Source organism: Ambystoma mexicanum, chromosome 4q (assembly GCF_040938575.1).
Source record: "Ambystoma mexicanum isolate Mex_15411 chromosome 4q, UKY_AmexF1_1, whole genome shotgun sequence".
NCBI lineage: Eukaryota > Metazoa > Chordata > Amphibia > Caudata > Ambystomatidae > Ambystoma > Ambystoma mexicanum.
The window spans coordinates 1,043,025,101-1,043,046,855 of NC_090928.1; the positions used below are offsets into that span (position 1 = coordinate 1,043,025,101).

At 48.9% G+C, this 21,755-nt stretch overlaps 1 protein-coding gene across 1 annotated transcript in view; it reads right to left on the bottom strand.

The window, feature by feature from the left end:
* The window catches only part of RAB3GAP2 (RAB3 GTPase activating non-catalytic protein subunit 2), a 2,371,691-nt gene that overhangs the window by 1,859,677 nt on the left and 490,259 nt on the right, over nucleotides 1-21,755 (bottom strand). The window contains exon 11 of the mRNA XM_069608591.1: nucleotides 4,312-4,391. Within this exon, the coding sequence (XP_069464692.1) occupies nucleotides 4,312-4,391 (80 nt within the window). The remainder of the gene's footprint in view (nucleotides 1-4,311; nucleotides 4,392-21,755) is intronic.

A 21,755-nucleotide genomic window follows, 5' to 3' on the forward strand; every position in this document is an offset into this window, starting at 1 on the left:
TCCTCACTGGACCATGTTTCATGCATGGAGTAGCCTCACAGGGAAGCTCCTCAACCCGAAAGCGAGGAATCAGTCGCCACCACCAAAGTTGGCTCCGGGCAGGTAAATGGGGCTGCTAGTGCCACATTGCCGTCCATCAGCCATCAGGGAAGATCCGGAAGTAGGAGCAGGGGTATTGGGATCCTGTCTGACTGAGACCCTGTCTCCTGGCCCCTATTCGACATCAGGTGGAGCTGGAGGCGTTTCATATTGAGGTGGGCGTGCCGCACCGTGAGCATGCAAGATGCCAACCATCCCAGGAGGTGCTGGAACCACCATGCCGAGGTGGTTGAGTTGGCCAGAAAGTGCCCCATTGGCTTGTGGAGGGAAAGGAGCCTCTTGGGCGTGGGAAGCACCCAATGCACTGCTGTGTCCCAGCGCACTCCAAGGAAGACCAAATCCTGGGCAGGAGCCAGCTGCAACTTCTGTCGGTTTGCTGAAGAAACCCAGTTGATGATGAACATCTGCCAGCCACCGGCAGGAGTGCACCGCCCTCTCAGGCGAGCTGGCCCTGACCAGCCAGTTGTCCAGGTAAGGGTATAGGTGGTGGCCCTCCAGGTGGAGGAGACCAGCCACCGCATTCATCAGTTTTGTGACCACACAAGGAGCCACATTGAGGCTGAAAGGCAGCAGCTTGTGCTGGAAGTGGTACAACATAATTGTGAACCGCAGAAATGTTCGTTACGGCTGCTAGATGAGGACATGAAGGTACGCATCCTTGAGGTCTAGGGAAGACATCCAGTGTCCTGCGCACAGAGACTCTGCTATGTGTGCAGGAGTAATCATCTTGAAGCATTTGAGCAGTAAAGATAGGTTGAGAAATGACAGGTCCAGGACTATCCTCAGGCCAGCCTGGTTGTTCTTGTGTACTGCAAAATTCCTGGAGTAGAAGCCAGAGCCCCTGTCTGACTGAGGACCCGGTCCACCGCCTGCATCTCCAAAAGAGAAAGTATCTCCCGTAAAAGAACCGGGTACCCTATCTGTCGCAGAGGAGGAGAGAATGGTAAAGGAAAAGGAAGAGGAAGACTGAAGTCTGTGAAGACTATAGACAGGACCCGAGGACTCTTGAAAAAACACTTCTAGCGGTCCTGGAAGAGAGCCAGCCGGCCCCCTACAGGCGACCTGTGTTGCCTGACCGTGATTTCACTGCATCTTGGTGTCAGAGGCAGGGGCGGAGGAAGGGGAGTGGAAAAACCAGCGCAGATTCCTCTGCTGCTTCCTCCTGTGGTCACTGGGTGACCCATCAGGCCTCTGTACAATGCAGTCCTGTAACTCCTTGAAGCTGGTGAAAGGGCAGGGTTTGAAGTCAGCCTGTCCCGAGACTGCAGGTAGGACTTCTGCCCAGGCTTAGTCAGGATGTCAATTCGTTATCGGTGGTCGAATGAAAAAGGTTCACGCCCTCTAAGGTAAGGTCCAGGATCTGCTTTTGCACATCAGACGAAAATGTTGTGGCATGCATCCACGCCGTCCATCTCATCCCGACCCCCAAGCACAGCCCTCTGCTAGCTCTGTCTATGTGGGAGACCAAAAACACCACGAGGTCCTGCGCAATCACCAGAGTGTTCGCAAGGCCGGTCTTGAAGGAGGCCTGCCTCTCCAGAGGGAAGTCAGGCAGAAACTCCATGAGCTCTCACCACACCCATGGCTAATAGGGTGTCAGCATTAGTCATGCCGCAAATGCAGCCCCGAGATGGCATAGCATCGTTTGTCACAAGACTCAAGGACCTTGCTCTCCTTGGACAGACAACTGGAGGTGGCTCCCGCTGAGAAAGACGAAGACAAAGGTTTACAATAGAGCAAGGCTGCAGCCACCACTGAAGAGTGAGGCTGAGGGTAGGAGGCCAGGAGAACTGGCTCCCCATACGTAAGCCTGAATCTGCTGTCTAGTTTCTTGTTCATCTGGGCGTTGGCCCTGTGTTTCTCCCAGACCTTTCTCGCCACCTGCAGGACATCCTACTGGTGCATAATGCCTGAGCGGCTCGTGGTGCGCTTGCCCAAAACCTCTGCTAGCACTCCCGACTCCTGGGCGGCCTTTACAGATGTCACCGTTAAGTCGTTCTGGGTGTCATCATCACCGTCATCGCCCCCCACCTCCCCTTTCCAGATTGAGAGGAGTCTTGGCCCTGGGACACAGGTGCCAGGGAGGTCCCACCTGATCCAGACCTGAAGATGATCCAATGGTTGCTGAGGGGGAGGCATTGGCGGTACAGAAGGAGGAGGGGGGGTCTGGATAACCGGTAAGGACTGCACCGGAGATGGAACAGGCACTGCCAACGGCTGCGCCGGAGGAACCAGCGGAGGGCCCAGAGGTGGAGGCCTAGGAGGCATCACCTCCTTCACTATATCCTTGAGAAGCCCTGTCATCCGTGGGGAATGCATGAGGAGGAGGAAGCGCTCAAAGAAGCAGTATTCGCTATCGACCGGATCTCAGGGGGGGAGGGGTAGATGCACCATAAAGTCTGCCGCTACTTCCAGAGGGAAAGAGACTAGAACCTTCTTGCATGGCCCACAACGGGCGAGAGTGTAGGAAGGCCCTGATCGAATCCAAGATGGCCACCGGTATAGCAGGCTCTGCCACGTGCCTACACTCAATCTTCGGGCCTTGCGCCACGCCCTGGGCAGGATGGCGCGAAGGCCCCATGCCACGTGCTGGCTCTGACATGGGAGGACACGCCTTGGGCTTTGAACCCGAAGCAGAAGTGGCAACCTCAAAGGTCACTCTGGAAGGCCCTGAGCCCTCGGTCTGCTGGCCGGTAGTCGAATCGCCCTGATTCACGACCTCTGAGGCGGCTCCGGAAGGCTGTGCCTCCTCAGCGACACAGCTGGTAGTCGTGCTGGAATGTGTTAAGGACTGACTTTTGGAGGCAGAACACAACAATCCCTTTCCCCCTGGGGCCACTGAGGAGGACTAACTTGATCGCCTCTCTGTGGACCGCTCAGTAAAGTTCCTGAGCCCCTCGACTTGGGGGCCGGTAGCCTTCGCGGCCATAGGCCTACCGGAACATGCATCCAAAGTTCCCTTGCCCGTGGAAGCCCCTGGCAAGGAGTCTCCATGCTGAGGAGCCGTACTAAACAAAGGGCCTACCTTGTCTTGATGTGGGGTCCTGAAGACAAACTCTTGAAGATGACCTGCAGGGGAAGAGAGGAAGATCTCCTTCCAATGTGACAACCGATTCTTTAATGCCTGGAGACAGAGAGCTGTACGTCGCACATGCATCCCAGCAGTCGTCGTGCCACAGGCACTCGAGACAGAGTGCATGGGGGTCTGAGGCCGGGAACGAGCGGTCGCAGGACGTACATCCCGTGAATTATCCTGTAGCCTACATGCGCGAGGCACTAAAGGGAGGTGAAGTAGATTAAAAAATAAAGCAATGGGAAGCAAGCGGAAAGAAAACGTCTCGTCGCCTAGCTGCCAGGTCTGAGACCATTCGTGTATAAAAAAGGACTGATTTGAGGTGCTGCAGGAGGGCCCTCAGTGGGCGTTCCCACTGCGCTGGACTACATTTACATGGGTAAGCAACATTTTACACTGCCAAAGGTTCCGGTAACGTCCCCATTTTGGGGGATGCCCACAAGGATAGAGGAATGGGGACAGAACGCATGAGTACTAATGATAAAAAAAATAGGGCACAACCTACATTTCCACCCACAAAGCTCAGTGGAGATGTTCTGATAGCTAATGGTAAGTAGAACCTAAATAGAGGTATCACCAGGGCACTGCCACAGGAAGGAGCAAGATCAGAAAAGGCAGCTCAAGGAAATACATGCATCTTTAATTGGCATTAATTACTAGGTGCAAAGAAGTATGCAGTAGAATAAAATATACATTTTACTGTTATAATAGATGTTTACTCACCTAAAAAACAACCTCTCTGGGAATTACATGTTTTACTTCCTACCATTTTTTTACTGTCAAGTTAAAAATAAAAATAGGTATCAAAATATTCACAGTTCAAAATCTTATCTGGTGGCCTGCATAGCACACAAATGCCCCACATCTTCTAGGGATGCATATGCTGATAACATTTGGAGCCTAAAAGTCATGCCACCATACTAATAGATTTTCCACAGAGAAATCATCAATTCCCACCAAGAAGACCACTCAATATTCCTTTTATTCTTTTGGATGTGCACATGATGTTATGATGGTGCCAGGGATAGGTAAAGCGTGTCTATATTAATATCATGAAGCAAGAGCATGATAAATAAACATGAGCAAAAATCTCACGCGCAAACCTATGAGAAGGCTTATTTCGTTGTGCAAGTGCTCACCTGGCAGCATTGAAGAGGGCAGAAGTAAGCTTGCTGGCGACAGCTAGAGCCACGTGTGATAGTAATGGTTGTGTGCTCCCCTGAAAGACAACAAATATTTTTTTTCAAAACCTTTAGAATGCAATGGAATTTCAGATGTTATCTGTGCGACTCTATGGTCAGAGATGAGGCTGTTGACAACAGACTAGGATGTGTGTACAATGGTAACAAAGTGCAGGTCTGTTGTTATTGGGAAACTAGGACTGAAGTTTAAGCAAAATGACGATTTGCATCACTAAAGCACATACTAAGCAAGCAACAAGCAAATCACATGCTCACCCATTCGACACTTGCACATAAAAATCTGGCATTGAAAGCTAATGACAAGTACAAACTAAGAACTCCAACACTCTACAAGTCTACCAACCCACTCATACTGCTGAACAGATAGAAAATGTAAAGCAATGTTAAACATCTTTGAATCATCATAAATTGTGGTTTTATAAAGTTCCCATCACCATTTTCGCTGCTGTGTAGCACGAACAATAACAAGTGCTACTTTTTTTTTCTAACTTCTGTTTATTCAATTTCAAGGAGCATAGAACACATTTTTACCACATTAACAATAATACAAAGATCAAAATAACCAACCCCCCCAAACAAGATCACTGGGCCAAACGAATTCAGGGTTCCCGGAGTTTGACGCTGCATGCATCTTTGCACTGTAAAGTCTTTCTTAAGAAATGCCAGTAACCCTCCCCTCCCCTCCAAGTCAGTAGCAAAACAGGACACTTCGTTGTTGATAGCATATGACGCCCGTTCTAGGGCCACAAAGTCACAGACCTATCGGAACCAGTCTTGGAGGGTCCGAATTTCTTCCCCCTACCATCTTTGTGCTATAAGCAGCATACCGGAAAGTGTCGGGACAATGCAGGCCTCGTGTTGGGATCTAGTCATGTCTCTCAGGGCCCCTCCTCCAGCCCGAGCAACACTTCCTCTGGCGGGGGGGAGGGGTCATCTCGGCATCTTCTCCGAAGATTTGGGTCAGTGATTCCTGGACCTCTCTCCTGAAAGGCACTATTTTCGGGCATCTCCACCATACGTGGGACCAGGAACCCGTACCCTGGCACCCTCTCCGATACTGGGAAAATCTTTCTAAGCCTGGCTGGGGTGTAGTGCCATCTTTATATTAACTTATACCACGCTTCCTGAAGTTGCAACGACTTAGCTAATTTGGAAACAAGTCTCCACAGCTTCTCCCATTTGTCCCCGGGAATTTCCCTTCCAAGAGTTTTTTCCCCATTGTACCGTATGTGGCCGCCCTTGACCCGTTCTGAGTTTTAATACACTTTTCAAAGGGTGTGAGCAGGCATAGTGCCGCCGCCTTTACTTCTGGACCGAAAAAGCCAATGTCTGATCTGAAAGTACCTCAGCCTCTCCTTTTTGCCCAAACCCAGAGCTCTGATTAGATTCTACAAAGGTTCAAATTGTTTGCCCCTGGAACATGTCTCTCAGCCTTTGGTACCCTCCTGTCTTCCATTTGTGAAAAGACCCTGGCTCCAATCCCGGTGCGAATTCCAGGTTTAGAAAGATGGGTGTGAATAGGGAAGGAAAGGAAGTGATGCCATATTTTTTAGCCAGTTTATCCCAGGAATCCACCACCAGCTTTGTGATGGAATATATGCTGTGGTCTGTCGGGTCCTTTGACGGGTCGTGGGAGCCAAAGGACATCCTTCAACTCATGCTTAGTTACAGCACGGTCCATGCCCACCCATAATTTCATGTCGTTCCCCATAAACATTCCCTTATCATCCAAATCTGTGCGGCTTCAAAATACAATTGGAAGTTCGGAAGCGCCAACCCACCTTTTTAGGTGCTGTTAAGAGGTGGCCTCTTGCCTGCCCACATGAAGTTGCCTGTAATTCTTTAAAGAAACCTTTAGATATGGACACAGGTAGGGCCTGGAATAGGTAGAGCAGCTGGGGGAAGATAACCATTTTAATAGTTGCCAATCTGCCCAACCAGGATATTTTAAGGGCACTGCAGTTGTGTAGTTCAGACTTAATGGTGGACAGCAATGGAGGAAAGGTTGCATTGTACCAGCCTAACAAGGTAGGTGAGATATGTATTCCCAGTTATCTAATTCCCTTGGGGTTCCAGATAAAAGGTGAGGAGGCCTTCAAAGTAGCCATGTTCCTCCCCACCGATAGATTGAGTAGCTGATTTTGTTAGGTTGATCTTCAACCCTGAGACTATCCCGATGTCGGACAACAATACCCTGCCCCTCCCAATGACGACTATGGGTCTGTAAGTGTTAGCAGCAGTCATCTGCCAAGGCTGCCACCTTGTGTTGGGCCCCCACAGCCCCAAGAGAATTCCATGGACCCTGTCAGATTCTTGTATTGTACTGCCTGTAGTAGAGGTTAAAGGTAAATCGCAAATAACAAAGGGGAGAGGGGACACCCCTGTTTGTTGCCCCTACTCAGGCGAAATGCCCTGGACAACAAGCCGTTAAAAGAAAGCTGCGTCGAGGGGGCTTTGTAATTAATTGGCCTGAACCATCATGATAAATTCCGTCCCCAGATATATTTTGTCCACCACTTTAAACAAAAAGGACCAGTCCACCTGATCAAAGGCTTTTTCGGTGTCAAGGGAGAGTAGGACCGCAGGGATTGATGTTTTGTGTACTTTTTCCACTAAATGGGCAACCCTTCAAATATTGTCAAAATCTTTTGGTGGCCTTGGATAAACTTGGATTGGTCTGGATGGATCAAGGTGGGAAGGAAACCCTCTAGTCTTGTTAGCGAGATCCTAAGTATACCATTTTGGCATCAACATTGATTAAAGCTATTGGCCTGTATGATCCACATTTTGTGAGGTCCTTTTTGGGTTTGGGAAGAAGTATGATCTTTGCCTCCTCCATTGACGCTGTTATCTGGGCAGTTCTACAGATTCCATGTAATAATGTCCCTGCTAAAATGACACCTAGCAAAAAAGTTGCCAAAAAATGCCTGTTTTTGCAGGGACATTATTACATTGAAAAAGCGGGGTACACACCTGCAACCCCTGCTCCCATTGACACCATATAATGTTGCCACAACCTTTTCCCTGCAATTTTATGTATGGCAACCATATATATGCGGAAAATATTACTGGATACCGTTCTACGGAAGTGGTTGAATAGCCCTGTAAGTTGCAAAATTAGGACCCTAGTGAAGGTCTTATAGAAGGGTGTAGTAAAGCCGTCTGACCCGGGCGATTTGTTGAGGGGCAGTGCCTCAATGACTGCGTGGACCTCATCCTCTGAAATTGCCTCTCCCAGCCCCTCCCTGGCCTCTGTCCCCACTGTGGGTAGTTGGATCTTATTCAAGAATACCAATTTTTGGTGTTCCCCGGGACCCTGGGATGAGTAAAGGTCTGAGTAGAATCGAGCAAAGCACTCTTGGATGTTACCTGTTCAGGATCTCGTAATCCCGTTAGTCATCCACAACAGTGATGATTTGGGACTTAGCCGCCCCTCCTCAGAAGAATCAGCTTTTTTGGCTTTAGCATAGAAGTATTGCCGCACAAATAATAGGGACTTTGCTACTTTCTTGGTTTTGAGCACATTCAATTGGCCCATGGCATGCCTATATTCCCTCTGATCTTACCTGGAGGGCGCTGTTATGGACCTTTTCCTACAGGCCTTCGCCTCGGCTTCCAACTGGGACTTCAGTGTCTTCAACTGTTTATCCTTCATCGACCTGCCAGCGATGGGCTTACGTCATACGGTGGCCTTAAAGGCGTCCCACCTAGTGCTCCTCCGCCCCCCCCCCCACATGTCCTTCGGGTAATTCAGGTAAAAGAAATATATATGGGATACATTACTCACCGTAATCGTATTTCTGATGCTTGTATCTGCTTAGGTTCACATGCTGTGCATAGACCGACATCTAGTGGAAGCTGCGGAGTATTACAGTTTGTTTTTCGAAACTCGAAAATGGGCGTCGACACAGGGCGTGCCAGTAATACTATCCCTAGTGTGACGTCCACTGTACCCAAGATCCCTCACGCGTCTAGGATCCTCAGATTGTATTTTTTCTGACATGAGGTAGCATGAGGAGTAGCGTGAGTACAGATAATCCAAGCAGATAGATAGAAAGGTAAGACTACAAGCAACCATGCGCCTTCTCTCAGAGGGGAGGAAGGGTGGGTTGCATGTGAATCTAAGCAGATACAAGCATCAGAAATACAATACGGTGAGTAATGTATCCCTTCTGAGGCTTGTGGAATCTGCTTAGATCACATGCTGTGCATAGATTAGCGAGCAGTACCTGAAGAAGGAGGTGGGATGTGAGAAGGGTCATGAGCAAATAAGTGTCTTAGAACCGCTTGTCCCACTTGTGTATCTGCTTTGGAATGGGGGTCAATGCAGTAATACTGAGTAAAAGTGTGAATAGAGCTCCAAGTAGCTGCTTTGCAAATGGTGTCAAGGGGTACATTTACAATGAAAGCCAGAGTGGCCCCAATGCCTCTAGTAGAGTGGGCTCGTGGCGTGAAAGGCAGAGTTCTTTCAGAGAGTGAGTAACACAGCTGGATACAGTTAATAATCCACTTCGAGATGGCACCTTTAGAGATGCGATCCCCCTCGCTGCCTGTAGCTACGGAGACAAAGAGTTGATCTGTTTTCCTTAGCGGTCTGGTTTTATTTACATAGTAGAGGACCGCCCTACGCACATCTAGGGTGTGTAGTTTCACCTCAGCCGAGCTTTGAGGGTCTTGGAAGAAAGCCGGAAGCTCGATGGACTGGTTTACGTGGAATTTAGATATAAACTTAGGTGAGAACCTAGGGTGTGTGCGTAAAACCAGTTTGTCTTTATAGACAGTAAAGAAGGGATCCTGCACTGACAGAGCCTGAATTTCACTGACCCTTCTTATAGAAGTAATAGCTACTAAGAAGACCATTTTTATAAATCAGGTGTTTGAGACTGCTTTTATGCATGGGCTCCAAAGGGGGGCCCATGAGCTTAGATAGCACCACATTAAGGTCCCACCCTGGTGGTGGGTTAGAAATAGGAGGGTGAAGTCTCTTTACTCCTTCCATGAAGGCTTTAACTAGTGGTACTTTCCACCACGAAACCTTGTTATGGGAAGTGGTGTATGCCGACAGGGCTGCCAGGTGTACTTTCAATGAGTTAAAAACCAATCCTGCATCTAGCAGGTGGAGCATGTATGTAACAATAGTGGAAGGAGTGCAATCAACAGGGTTGATTTGTCTACTCTGGCACCAGATAACGAACCTCTTCCACTTGTCAAAGTAACAGTGCCTTGTGTTTGGTTTCCTAGATTCCTTTAGGATGTCCATACACCTCTGTGGTAAATTGAGATGCCCAAACTCTATGACCTCAGGAGCCATGCTGCCAGGTTCATTGAGTTGGGTTGCTGATGCACTGTTTGACCTTGGTGCTGGGACAGTAGGTTGTACCAGGCCGGAAGTTTGATGGGCTCGCACACCGCCATCCTGCGGAGGTGTGGGAACCACGGTTGTCTTCCCCACATGGGAGCAACTAGGACGAGCGTCATCGACTCTCTGTTCATCTTGTTGACCACCTTCCTGATGAGGAGTTGGTGGAAAAGCATACGCAAACATCCCTGACCAGTTCATCCACAGGGCGTTCCCCTGGGAGTCTGGTTGGGGGAACCTGGATGCAAATCCTGGGCATTGTCTGTTTTCGCTTGTGGCGAATAAGTCTATAGTGGGGAAACCCCACCGAGAGAAGATATCTTTTACGACCTCTCTGTGTAGAACCCATTCGTGTTCCTCTGGGAGGGAGTCTCTGTTTAGAGCATCCGCTAGGGAATTGAGCTCCCCTGGAACATGTTGTGATGACAGGAAGATGTTCCGTGTGAGTGCCCATATCCAGATTTTCTGGGCAAGCTTGGACAGATTTGGCGAACGAGTCCCTCCTTGCTTTTTCAGGTAGAACATGGCGGTCGTGCTGTCCGTCCGGATTTGCACCGACAGGTTTAGTAGATGGGGCTCGAACGCTTGAAGCGCTCTGAATACTGCCAGAAGCTCTAGCAGGTTGATGTGGTTCTTGGCGACTGAGGGAGACCATCGACCCTGAGCTGTATGGTGGAGATGGTGAGCTCTCCACCCCGTCAGACATGCACCGGTAGTGACTACTGCCTGTACTTCGGGATCGTAAAAGGGCTTTCCTTGTGCAAGATTCTCTCTTGTCCACCAGTAAAGGCTTTGTACTAGTGTTGGTGGAAAGACCACTAGATCGTCCCACTGACCACTTGCCTGAGACCACTGTTTCGCAAACCATTCCTGCATGGGACGCATGCGCAGGCACGCGTGGGGGACCAGGTAAATACATGACGCCATCATGCCCAGCAAACGCATTGCTTTGCGTACCATTATTTGGTGACCGGACTGATATTGCAGAATTTGCAGTAGTATATTCCGAATTCTTTCCTCTGAAGAAAATGTCAACCCCTCCTGAGTATCTAGGATCGCTCCTAGGAACTGTTTGGAGGTGCTTGGCACCAGGCTTGACTTTTTCTCGTTGATTGAGAAGCCTAATTCGTGGAGGAGGTCGATAGTCCTTTGAATGCTTGTCCTGCAAATTGCTGGGGTTTCCCCCGTTATGAGCCAGTCGTCCAGATAAGGGTACACCGGGATTGCCTCCCTGCGTAGGTGTGCAGCCGCCACCGCCAGTACCTTGGTGAATACCCTTGGTGCCGAAGCTATCCCGAAGGGCAGTACCTTGAATTGGTAGTGCCGACTGTCCACCTTGAAGCGCAAGTACCTTCTGTGCGCTGGGAACATGGAAATATGAAAATAGGCATCTTTCATATCCAAGGTTGCCATGTAATCCCCCTTTTTTAGGAGGGGGATTACCTCTTGTAGCGTAGTCATACGAAACTTTTGGGGCTTGACATACTTGTTGGCAGGCCGTAAGTCCAATACTGGGCGCATTGTCAAATCTTTTTTTGGCACAAGGAAGTAAGTTGAATAAATACCCTTGTTTACCTGGTGTCCCGGGACGAGTTCTATTGCGTCCTTTGCTAGCAGAATGGCGAACTCCTCGAGGAGAATCTTCTGATGTTCTAAAGAGTGTACTCTTTGTCGTGGAGGATGGTTCTGGGGACGCTGCAGTAGTTCTATACAGTACCCCTCGGATACTGTTGACAGCACCCATCTGTCTGATGTGATCCCTTTCCAAGCCTGCGTGAAGTTGGAAATGCGTCCCCCTACTGGGGTTGCGTGAGAAGGGACCCTGAACTGAGCGTCACTGCTTTGGTGGAGAGTGCCGCCTCCTTTACTGGGGCTGCCTCTGCCTTTACCATGTCCTCTCCTATTACCCCTGCCATAACCCTGGGTAGACTGTTGGCTGTTGTTCCACTGTGTACCCTGCCCCTGGGAATAGTTAGACCCTCTCTGGGAATTTTGGCCGCGTGGGCGACGGAAATTACTATTCCCTCTTTGGTTAGGGGGTTTATTGATTAACTGGCCAAGGGACTTAAGTGTCTCGTATTCGTCCTTGGCATTCTTCAATGCGTCCTCGACCGCCTTACCAAACAACAGATCGGCTTCCACCAATTTGTCCAACAATGATGCCTGGGTTTCTGCCTTAAAACCAGACTGGCGTAACCACGCATGTCTCTTGATAACAGTACCTTCTGCTATCAATCTACCTGCGTTGTCCACGGCGTCAAAAGTTGCTTTTAAAATGCAACCAGACACGGCTCTACCCTCTGCGGAAATCCGAGCTAACTGGCCCTTTAAGGGTTCTGGTGCAGAGGCTATGAGTGCCGCGACTTCTTCCCACTGATGGCAGTTGTAGCTGGCCAACCGGGTGGTGGAGTTTGCAATCCTTGCCTGATAGGCGGACGTTGGGGCTACTTTCCTGCCGAAACCATATAGTTTTTTGCTCTCCTTGTCTGGAGGAGCTTCGGACGATGACAAGGGTGTTACAGCCCTCTTACGAGTGTTAGTGACAACTAGGGAGTCTGGCTTCAGATGTCCTCTTATATAGAGAGGGTCAGACTGGGCTGCCTTGAAAAGTTTTTCAAGTCTGGGATTGACTGCTCTGGTGAGGTTCGGGTTCACCAGGGACAGGTCTATTCTACGCTGAATAGACTTGAGGATAGGGATGGTCTGGGCAACAGGCCTCCTTTCTCCTACTAACTCCTCGCGAAGTCCCTCTCCGCCTGGACACCTTGGGTGTCAATATGGAAATGTTCTGCTGCACGTGCGAGAACCTTGTTCAGGAGGGGTTGGTTAACAACAGGGGAGTCGGTAACCGGGGCTTCCTTTTCTACCGGGGAATCTACTCTGTAGGTTTCAGGGTCTTCCTCTTCCTCTTCTTGGTCCTCATCGTCCCCATAGTAGCCCGTCCCGGTTTGCTCTTCTATCATGCCAAAATCTTGGTCCTCACCGAAGGAAGTCTCTCCTTGATATAGTGAGTATGGTCGTGAGTATGTTTGTACCTCGAAGGGGTCTGTAGACCTCATCGGTGTCTCAAACCGGGGCTTCTTACTCGGGGGGATAGGATCATTAGAGCCTGAGGGTGTAGCCCCTTGTGGATCATATGAAAGGAAATGGTCTGGATTTTTATCGTAAAAGTCTGCCAAAGAAGACATCCTTGACATGACCCTATCTATGTCATCACTGGACCATTTTTTGGAACTGGGAATGACTCTCTCAGAAAGTTTTGGAGATTTATCTTGAGTAGATTTGCTCTTTGAAATATCAGCAGACCTGGTCTTGTCTGCCTGTTTAGGAGGAGTGGAGTGTTTCACAGGTGTGGAAGAGTGCAGAGGCTGCTTCTTCTGCTGTTTTCCCCCCTCCCGTGAGTGGAAAAGTGTTTTCCCTGTCCCTTTGTGGCTCCAGAGGTTTTCGAAGCCTGGCGTCGAGGATCGGGGGTAGAGTCCCTGTCCTTCGAACATGGGGCCGTGCTGATCTTGTCTGCGGGCTCCGACTCCTGGAGTGCGGCCTGGGGGTGGAAGTCGTCTTCGTCTTCCGACGATCGAACTTCCGTTAGCCTAGGGAGCGAGGCACTCTTGGCAAGAGTGAATGATTGCCTGGAGTCATGTGGCGATCTCAAACGCCCAGAGGACACCGATTCGGACCGTTCTGTTTGTGCCTCTTTCCGAGCACTCGACGTTGTCGAGTCTCGGTTGGACTTCGTGTGTTTAGTGTGTGTGGTGTGTGAAGCGCCTGTGTCGCTGGGGGTCTTCCCCATAGCCGCCCTGTCGGATGACCTTCCGAGTTCGGGGACATGCGCTCGGCTGTCTTTCGACGCCGTAATGCCCTCGCCGTCCGAAAGCACAGAGTCGCTGCCATCGCTGAAGGCGCCCTCTGCTGCCATGGCCGCCTGCCTGGCGTGGTGGGCCCAACGCTTCGTTGAACGGTCCTTAAGTGTCTTAGGTTTAAACCTACTACACGCTCTGCAGTTCGCTTTGGGGTGGTCCCTCGGCAAGCAGAGATTGCACGTGGCGTGCCTGTCGACCCAAGGGTATTTGCGATTGCACTTGGGGCAGAATTGAAAAGGGGTACCCTCCATACGCACCTTGAGGCAGCGGGCTGTTAAGTGTAGGAAATGTATAAGGTGTACCTATATACCAAGAGTGTAGAGTATGTCCAACCCCCCACTCTCCCTACTTGCAGGGCCGAGGCCAGAGGCCTTCCAAGGCCCGGGCCGAGGCCAGAGGCCTTCCGAGGCCCAAATCCGTCGTGCAGCAGCCGACGGTCGATTTCTTCTCCAGCCGGCGTCGAGTGTCGAAGTACGACGTTGGGATGGGGAAGGATGTCAATTAATCAATATTTTAGCAAAAGTATGGCTAAGGCCAGGGGACTCCGCAAAATGCATCCGACCAGTATGGCGGAAAAAATCAATCTGAGGATCCTAGATGCATGAGGGATCTTGAGGGTACAGTGGACGTCACACTAGGGATAGTATTACTGGCACGCCCTGTGTCGACGCCCATTTTCGAGTTTTGAAAAACAAACTAATACTCCGCAGCTTCCACTAGATGTCGGCCTATGGACAGCATGTGATCTAAACAGATTCCACAAGCCTCAGAAATATATATATATAGTATATTTTGCCTTCCAGATGCTTCCCGATGACCGGATCCTGTAGTAGTTCGCCAGGGGCTGCCATCCCCACAAACCTGCTTTGTGTCTGGGAATTTGTAGTTCCATGGTCACCACTGCATGGTCGGCTATCTCCATTGGACCCACCTGAATACCTCTGATCTCGCCCAGTAGGGGCGCAGAGACCCACACGTAGTCTATACGGAAATGGGATCCACAGACATTTGAGAAGAAAGTGACCTCTCCTCGTATGCGTCTCAAAGGCCCAGGGCGTCGAATGTATCCCAGTGAACTGGAGGCCAGCCCACCCTTATGAAAAGTCCCTCCTTAACTCCTGTCCAATTGCCTTGACCAGGCCAAATAAAAAAATCCCCCATCATTATGATGCTGTCTTTCACAAACCCTTGCAGGGTGACCAGCAGGTCCCTCAAAAAAGCTTCTTGACCCACATTAGGGGCATAGATAGAGGCTATCGTATAGTAATTCCCCTTGGGCTCTCCGCCACCATTACATACCAGCCCCCTTTGTCCGCCTCTCAGCCTGTAATTCTCAGGTCCACCCCTCCCCATTCCTAAAGGCGTGCGCCACCCCCACACGTCTTATTTGGGCACGAAGCATGGAAGACCTGGGAGAAGCCCTTTAGGTGGAGTCTGCCCTGATCTTTTCGCAACAGGTGGCTTTCCTGGATGGCCAACATGTTTGTGTCTGGCTATTTTAAAAAACTGCTCTAATTTCTTGCTCTTCAGTGGGTAATTTAAGCCCCTCACATTATGTGTTGCTCACTGAAATGTGCTATAGCTTTGTGGCACTCACCCCAAGATTCCCCACGGCCTCCTCCAAAACCCCCCAATGCGTTCCAACTCCTTACCCCACATAATCCCTAAGCCTCCTCCACATCCCCCCAACCAACCTCACGGTAACCAAGATGGAAATACCCAGTCCTCCTCCCTCCAGCCAATGTTTCCCCACACAACTCCTACAACCCATTTTTAGTTTATCCCCATGCACGCTCTACAGTTTTCCACCGCTTCTCATTTAGGGCGGCTAGCGCCATGGTATACCGCCTTATTTCTCAGTGGGGAACCGTGGCAGGTTCCTCTTTCTTCGGCAGGCCTACGCAGTCGCCCATTCCCAGGGCCTAGGTCTGGTGTGGCCCTCAGATGGTGGATGCATGCCCTCCCGTTCTTCCTGATCAAATTGGAGCTGCAGCAAGGCAGCGCCTTCCTGGATGGATGTGATGCATTTTTGCGACACTTCCCAATCAAACACCAGCCCAAAAGGAAATTTCCATTTGTACTGGATGTCCCTTTTGGATAGCTCCCGGACCAGAGGGCACATCAGTCACCTTTTCAGCAGAGTGCTCCCTGCCAGGTCCCGGTAAAGTTGGATTGGTGTTTCCCTGAAAAGACAGTGGCTCTTTAGCTCTCGCTGCATGGAGTACAGCTTCTTTCTGTGAGTACAGCGTGAATACCGCCAGGACATCTCTAGCTCTGCTATTGTGACCTCTCCTCATTCGTCAAGTTCTGTGGACACGGTCCAGTCCCACCTCTTCCGGACCCATGTCTCCTAAGGTATCTGTGAAAATGTTCTGGACCTGAATCTTAAGCTCATGGTCTGTTACTTTTTCAGGTAGAGTTTTTTATCCAGATGTTAATCCTTCACAGCCTGTTCTCTAGATCTTCCATTTGCAGTTCCAGGTTTTGCGTGGCACTGTTCAGCCTTTCTATTGCTTCGTTGTGTTCCCTGGCAGTCCCTTTCGAGGAGGTCTGTTCTTTCCCCTAGTTGGCCCCCTTCTTGCTTCATCTCTGCAAGCACTGTGTTGAGGTGTGACCTCAGCTGGAACTGGTCCTGGAAGGCCTTTGTAAAAGAGGATTGCAGGTACTCAGGCATCCCTACCCCTGCCATAATCGGCCCTGCTTTACTGTCGGCTCTGGCTTCACCAGATTACCAGACGGTGGGGAGGGTGCCTGCTGGGTCCCCTGCAGATGAAGACTATTTTTGTGATTTGGCACAGACCTTTGACATCCTAGTGGCTCCTCCCGGGGCCTAGGCCGCTTAAGTCTTATGGCTAGGTTCCATATCTGCTCTCGCGCCTTTGGGTCTGCTGAGTTCCTTCCCTCTGCAGGGCCTTTTCCTTAGCCTCCAACCTCCGTTTGCCTGGGAGGGAGGCCTCCTTCCCCCGCCACTCTAGGCCGGGTCCCCCACTACCTGGCCCGTTCCAGGCCGAGCGTGCTTTGTCGGCGGCAGCCTACAATCACCAAGTGCAAGGGGGTGTCCGCGAAGTACCAGTAACCTCAGTGGCTGTCCACTCTGGCACGTCCTTTAAGGCCCTCAGGTGTTCGCCCCCAGATGAACCGGGAACTTTGGGGTTAGGGCCTTCTACCGGTCTCACCTTATTTGATGTGCACTCACACTTTCTCCCATGGTTTGAGGCCTCCCGGCCCAGCTGTGGATGCAGGTCACCCTGGGATGGGAAGATTTTCCTTCTCTGCTGTCCCGGACCGGCCCTCTGTTGTGCCTGCTCAGGGGTAGTCCTCACTACAGTGGGGGCCCTCGCATGGCGCTCCCCCCTCCTCTCCTTGAGTGCCAAGCGCTACGAGTCCAACTTCGGGCTTGGAAGGGCGGGTGGGGCCTCCTCAGCAGACCACACCGTTCTCCCCTAGTCCAAAACTCACGTGCAGCCCAATCCACTTCTGCTCCCGATGTTGTGAGGCAGCACATCTGCCCTAGGTGCTAGTCCTGTGGATCCATGTATCCCTCTCTGGTCTCCAGCGCATCCCTGACCTTCTCCACGAGGCCGCGGCGCAAGGGGGCGTCACACTCTGCTGCGAAGGGCTCTGTCTGCCTCCAATGCCGAGCGCAGCACCCCTGCCGACTGCAGCATCCCCACCGTTCGCCCCCATCGCCACAGAGTACTCAGTTGGTGCGCTGGTGCACACACTCAGCCTCCTTGGTTTTGCAGCCACACGGCTCCAGCTGGCTCCCAAGAAAACAACTCTTGCGGTTCACTTCACTCTTGATGAGGCAATGCTACGGCCACTGACCAGTGGGTGGAGTGGGAGCCCACGTGCCCCCACCAGCGGCCCCCAAGCTCTCCCACAGGCAGATTGCCTGAATTTACCCACCAAGATTATGATAGGCAGTTGGTGCGCCGCTCCACTCTCCGATTAACACTTTTCTGGGACTGGAGCCCCCACAGAGCCATACAGTGGCTCTCACTGCTTGTCCCAGGCTCTGGGGTGGTCGAGAAGCCTGCCGAAAGCACATGGTGTTCAGACCCGCTACCGACACCTCTATCTGGTGTCAGCGGCCATCTTGGAATCCAAGTGTTACTTTAACGTTACTCAGTGTATAAACTTTGGAAGGGTGAAAGGTTGTGATGGTCAGACGGAGGAACCTGTGACGTGCAGATTAAAATCAGATATGGGCAGGGAGAGGTCAACTCACTAATTGATACGATTTGTTGCTGCATTTAATCTGGGATGAAGACAATTGCTGGATTGTGTCAGGCTCGGAAGTTACTGACAAGCTGTCTGTAAGTTCCTCTATGGTAATTTGCACAGTTAAAAGTGCTGCTTGCACTGTGACCGATCAGCTTGTCATATCCCGACTTCATGAGCGCGAAACCAGTTCATCCCAACACTCTAGAGGATCCCAAGTAGAAATCAAGGGGTATGTGACACGTCTTTAACAAATGCCTCCTTTCGTTTTGAGTTTAATGCTGCAATGATCACCTAGAACAGTGGGTCTTTTCCATACAAACAAATTGAAAGTGGACTTTCAAAATTGAAAATATATTCTTAAAGGATTTTTCCTATTTGCTGAGAATTGTATCCAAATTAAAAACTGTAAACGTAAAACCAAATATGATTCTAAGAGCAGACTATCCGCTATGGTCCTGATGTTGATTTTTTCAGGAGATTTCAGCTCCAGTGACTACTGGCAAAAGTGTGCTTCCAAGTTGATGGAGAAGCTCAGTGCAAAATAATGAGGTTTGTAATGTACCAGGATATTCCCTAATGACGGCCTAGAGCATCTATTGAGGACCGTTTGCTAGAGGCGCATTTAGAGGGCGGCAAAGGCTGAGCAGGAGTTTCTGGCCGAGCCACGACCCCTTCTGTTTCTGCGTAAAATATGCTTGGATCCCTTGACAGGATTCGAATCTGCATTATGTACAGGGACATTTAATACGCAGAGCTATCTTGCAATGGTTGGGTTTAGTGTTAGGTAATACTGTATTCGGCTTTCGCAATTTACATCTAATACAAAATACGAATGACATAAAATGTAACCAACAGTTTGCACATGCAAAAGTAGAATAAAGATTGTTAATACATACACAATTGAGTAAATTTTTTTTAAACGTTAGACAGCAATTAAAATATATACATAGCTAACATTCAATTATATGGGGCTTAAAACTTGCATTTATAATATGCAGCCCAAACGCTTAAAAAAGGCATTGATATATTAGATAAGATCAAAAAACAAATCTACTCTCTGTAATTGACAAAATATACTGAATGGCCTCCAAGATTGTTCTAATGCTCTTACAGATAAAATGGTGGCGCAAATACGTCCTCCTAAGATCTAACATTAACTTACTTATCAACAAAACATGGGGTAAACCCTCAAAAACCCCTGCATCACAAGAAAAGTGCTTCTACTTAAAATAGCAGGACATACAAGCTTTTAGTGGTTAGATATTTAACCTTACCATTACAGTTATACGCCTATGGGACGGTGATCAAATTGTGCAGATTGACATGTATTCAGAAGACAAACTGTGAACAGTAACTAAGTACCTCAATGAACACAAGTTCATAATATTTAAAGTAAAATCAAACTCTAGAATTTTTGCTTTTGTTTTGAGCCATTTATTAATCACACTCTTCTTCAGCTGCTCAATGTTTATTCCCCACTTTCTACATATAGAGGTACAACGTTTCAGGTCGGGATAAGTAACCTGGGAATTTTTTTTTGGCAACATCTCCCCAATAGAATTTCTTATATTTGGGTTTTCTGAAGTGCCTAAAAATAGTATCCGACGGAACTCTAAAAAAACGTAGTTCTATCCGCACATTCATGCAGGCGGAGTCAGTTTCCACCCTTAGGGCTGCCCCGGGGGGCACTCGCACCTATGCCTAATGGTTTCCTAAGAAACCCATGTTGAATGCGATCTAAGGAAAGACAGTTCATACTAGCCCAAATCTGGCTGCTGAATAAAATGGCTGAATGGACCTTGGACTCCATAACCTCAAAACACTTATCGAGGCGTTGGCCACCAGATTTGTAGTAAAATCCTGCCAGGCTGCACAAACCTGTCCGAAGATGGTTTTCCACCAGCACGAGATGAGGAGACCAGGTGCAGTTGCCTGCAAAACCACCCCCAGATATTGATAAGTATTCACTACTGGTATCTTCATACTGTTCATCGACAAAGTCGATTTCAATTCATTAACCCATGTAGCCTGTTTTGTTTAAAATAACTCGTTGCATAGGACAGCTTATGATTAAGGCCTTTCGGAGTTAAATCAAGTAAACTAGAGTCTTCAGCATATAGGAGTGAAGAGTAACTGACACCATTCAAAACTGGCAGCGATAATACATCATGCGAAAGGCAGGGAATAAAATCAGATAAAAAAGTTATAAAAAGCAAAGGGGCCATTGGGCAAACCGGTCTTACCCCTTTATTGTCTTTAAACTCCTCAGATGACCCCTGACCAAGATGGCTAACAACAGAGGCCACAGAACTTGAATAAAGGTTGAAGATCATCTGTAAAAGAGGGGCAGGTACTCCCAGTTTATGGAGTTTACTCAACAAAAGAGCTTGATCTAGAATCAAATGCCTTTGCTAAATCTAAAAAGGCTGCATAAACTCGACTATCTCGAATAAAAACATTTTTCAACTATAATTAGATGAACAAAAGTGTGGTCAACTGTAGTAAAACCTTTAAAAACTGCTTTAGAGGGGGAATGATATAATCATCCGCTGCCCACGAAGTAAGTCTAACTGCCAGGCAGCTAGCAAAGATCTTTGAGGCACTGTCCAACAAAGAAATGGGACAGAAACAATGTGGATCAGCACGTGAACCCTTCTTAAAAACAGGGATGATGGTACTCTTACACCATAAAGCAGGGAAGACCAGAGTGCGCCCTATAACATTAAATAGTTTCTGCAAGATTGAAGCCCATCAGTCCAGAAACCATATATAGATTTCTGACCTGACACCGTCCGCGCTGGGAGCCTTACTGTTTTTAATAGCACACAAAATTACCCACTATGATGGCGAAATTAGGCCACCGTACACTTGCGGACGATATGAAAACCCTCGGACTACTAAGTTCCAAAATACCCTTACATTATTTTCCTTAATCGTCTTTTCCAAAAGGTCTCATTGCAAAACAGCAAACACTGTTTCCTTCTCTTTAACAAGTTTATTATACTCGTTTGATTGTATTCAACTGACCCGCTGACAGCTTGTTGTTCTTAGATGCAACTTACAATTCGAATTTAGCCCTACAACATTTGCTGTCGTACCAAGCAGCATCTTTGCACTCATCTAATCGAAGGAAAAGTAAGACCCTGTCGGTATTTGCTAGCAATAAACACAATTAAGTTCTCGTAAACAGGAATTGCCACTGCTGAAGCCTCCAACTGAATTTGAGAAAGAAAACCTTACCCACTGGACTCTGCCTCTACTAAAATAGAAGTTAACTAGTCCTTTGGAAGTTTCATTATGCAAGAGGCTTTAAAAAAAACTGCTAAAGCAGTAGACAGGTGAGGGTCTTGCGGGGCCACACTCCACAGAAGGGCCAATGGTCCATGGTCGCTCTCTGGGCATTCTGGACCGCAAAATCCATCACCCGGTAAAACGAATAGCAGATTACCAGGCAGTAGTCAATTAACGAGACTCTAATACCAGACTTGAAGGTAGACTTAGGGGGCATGTCACTAGAACACCTCCCATTTAGTTCAACTAAAGAATTTTGTAGTAAGAAAGTGTTAAAGGACGTCCCTCGAGAGTCTGCCTGTTTTAAACACCGATTCCACCTTGGGATGCCACAGGCAGATGTTGTGGTTTATTTTGCGGTCACACTCAACTCAGAGTGTTCCTTTCCCCCAAGGTGGCGCACAACAAAGCACTATCATTTTGTTAAGGTTCAATTTGGTAAGGCCTCCAACCAGTCTCGCGCCCAATCCCAACAAATGCCCGGGGCCACAATGGACTAGGAACCAGGCCAGTTTGTAGTAAGAATATAGATTAATTTATTTAAACCAAATCTGACAAACAGACTAACATCAGCCACCAATACTGTGGAAACACGAGAACAAAAATGACCTCCGTAATGGCACCAACACAGAGCTAATACTAAG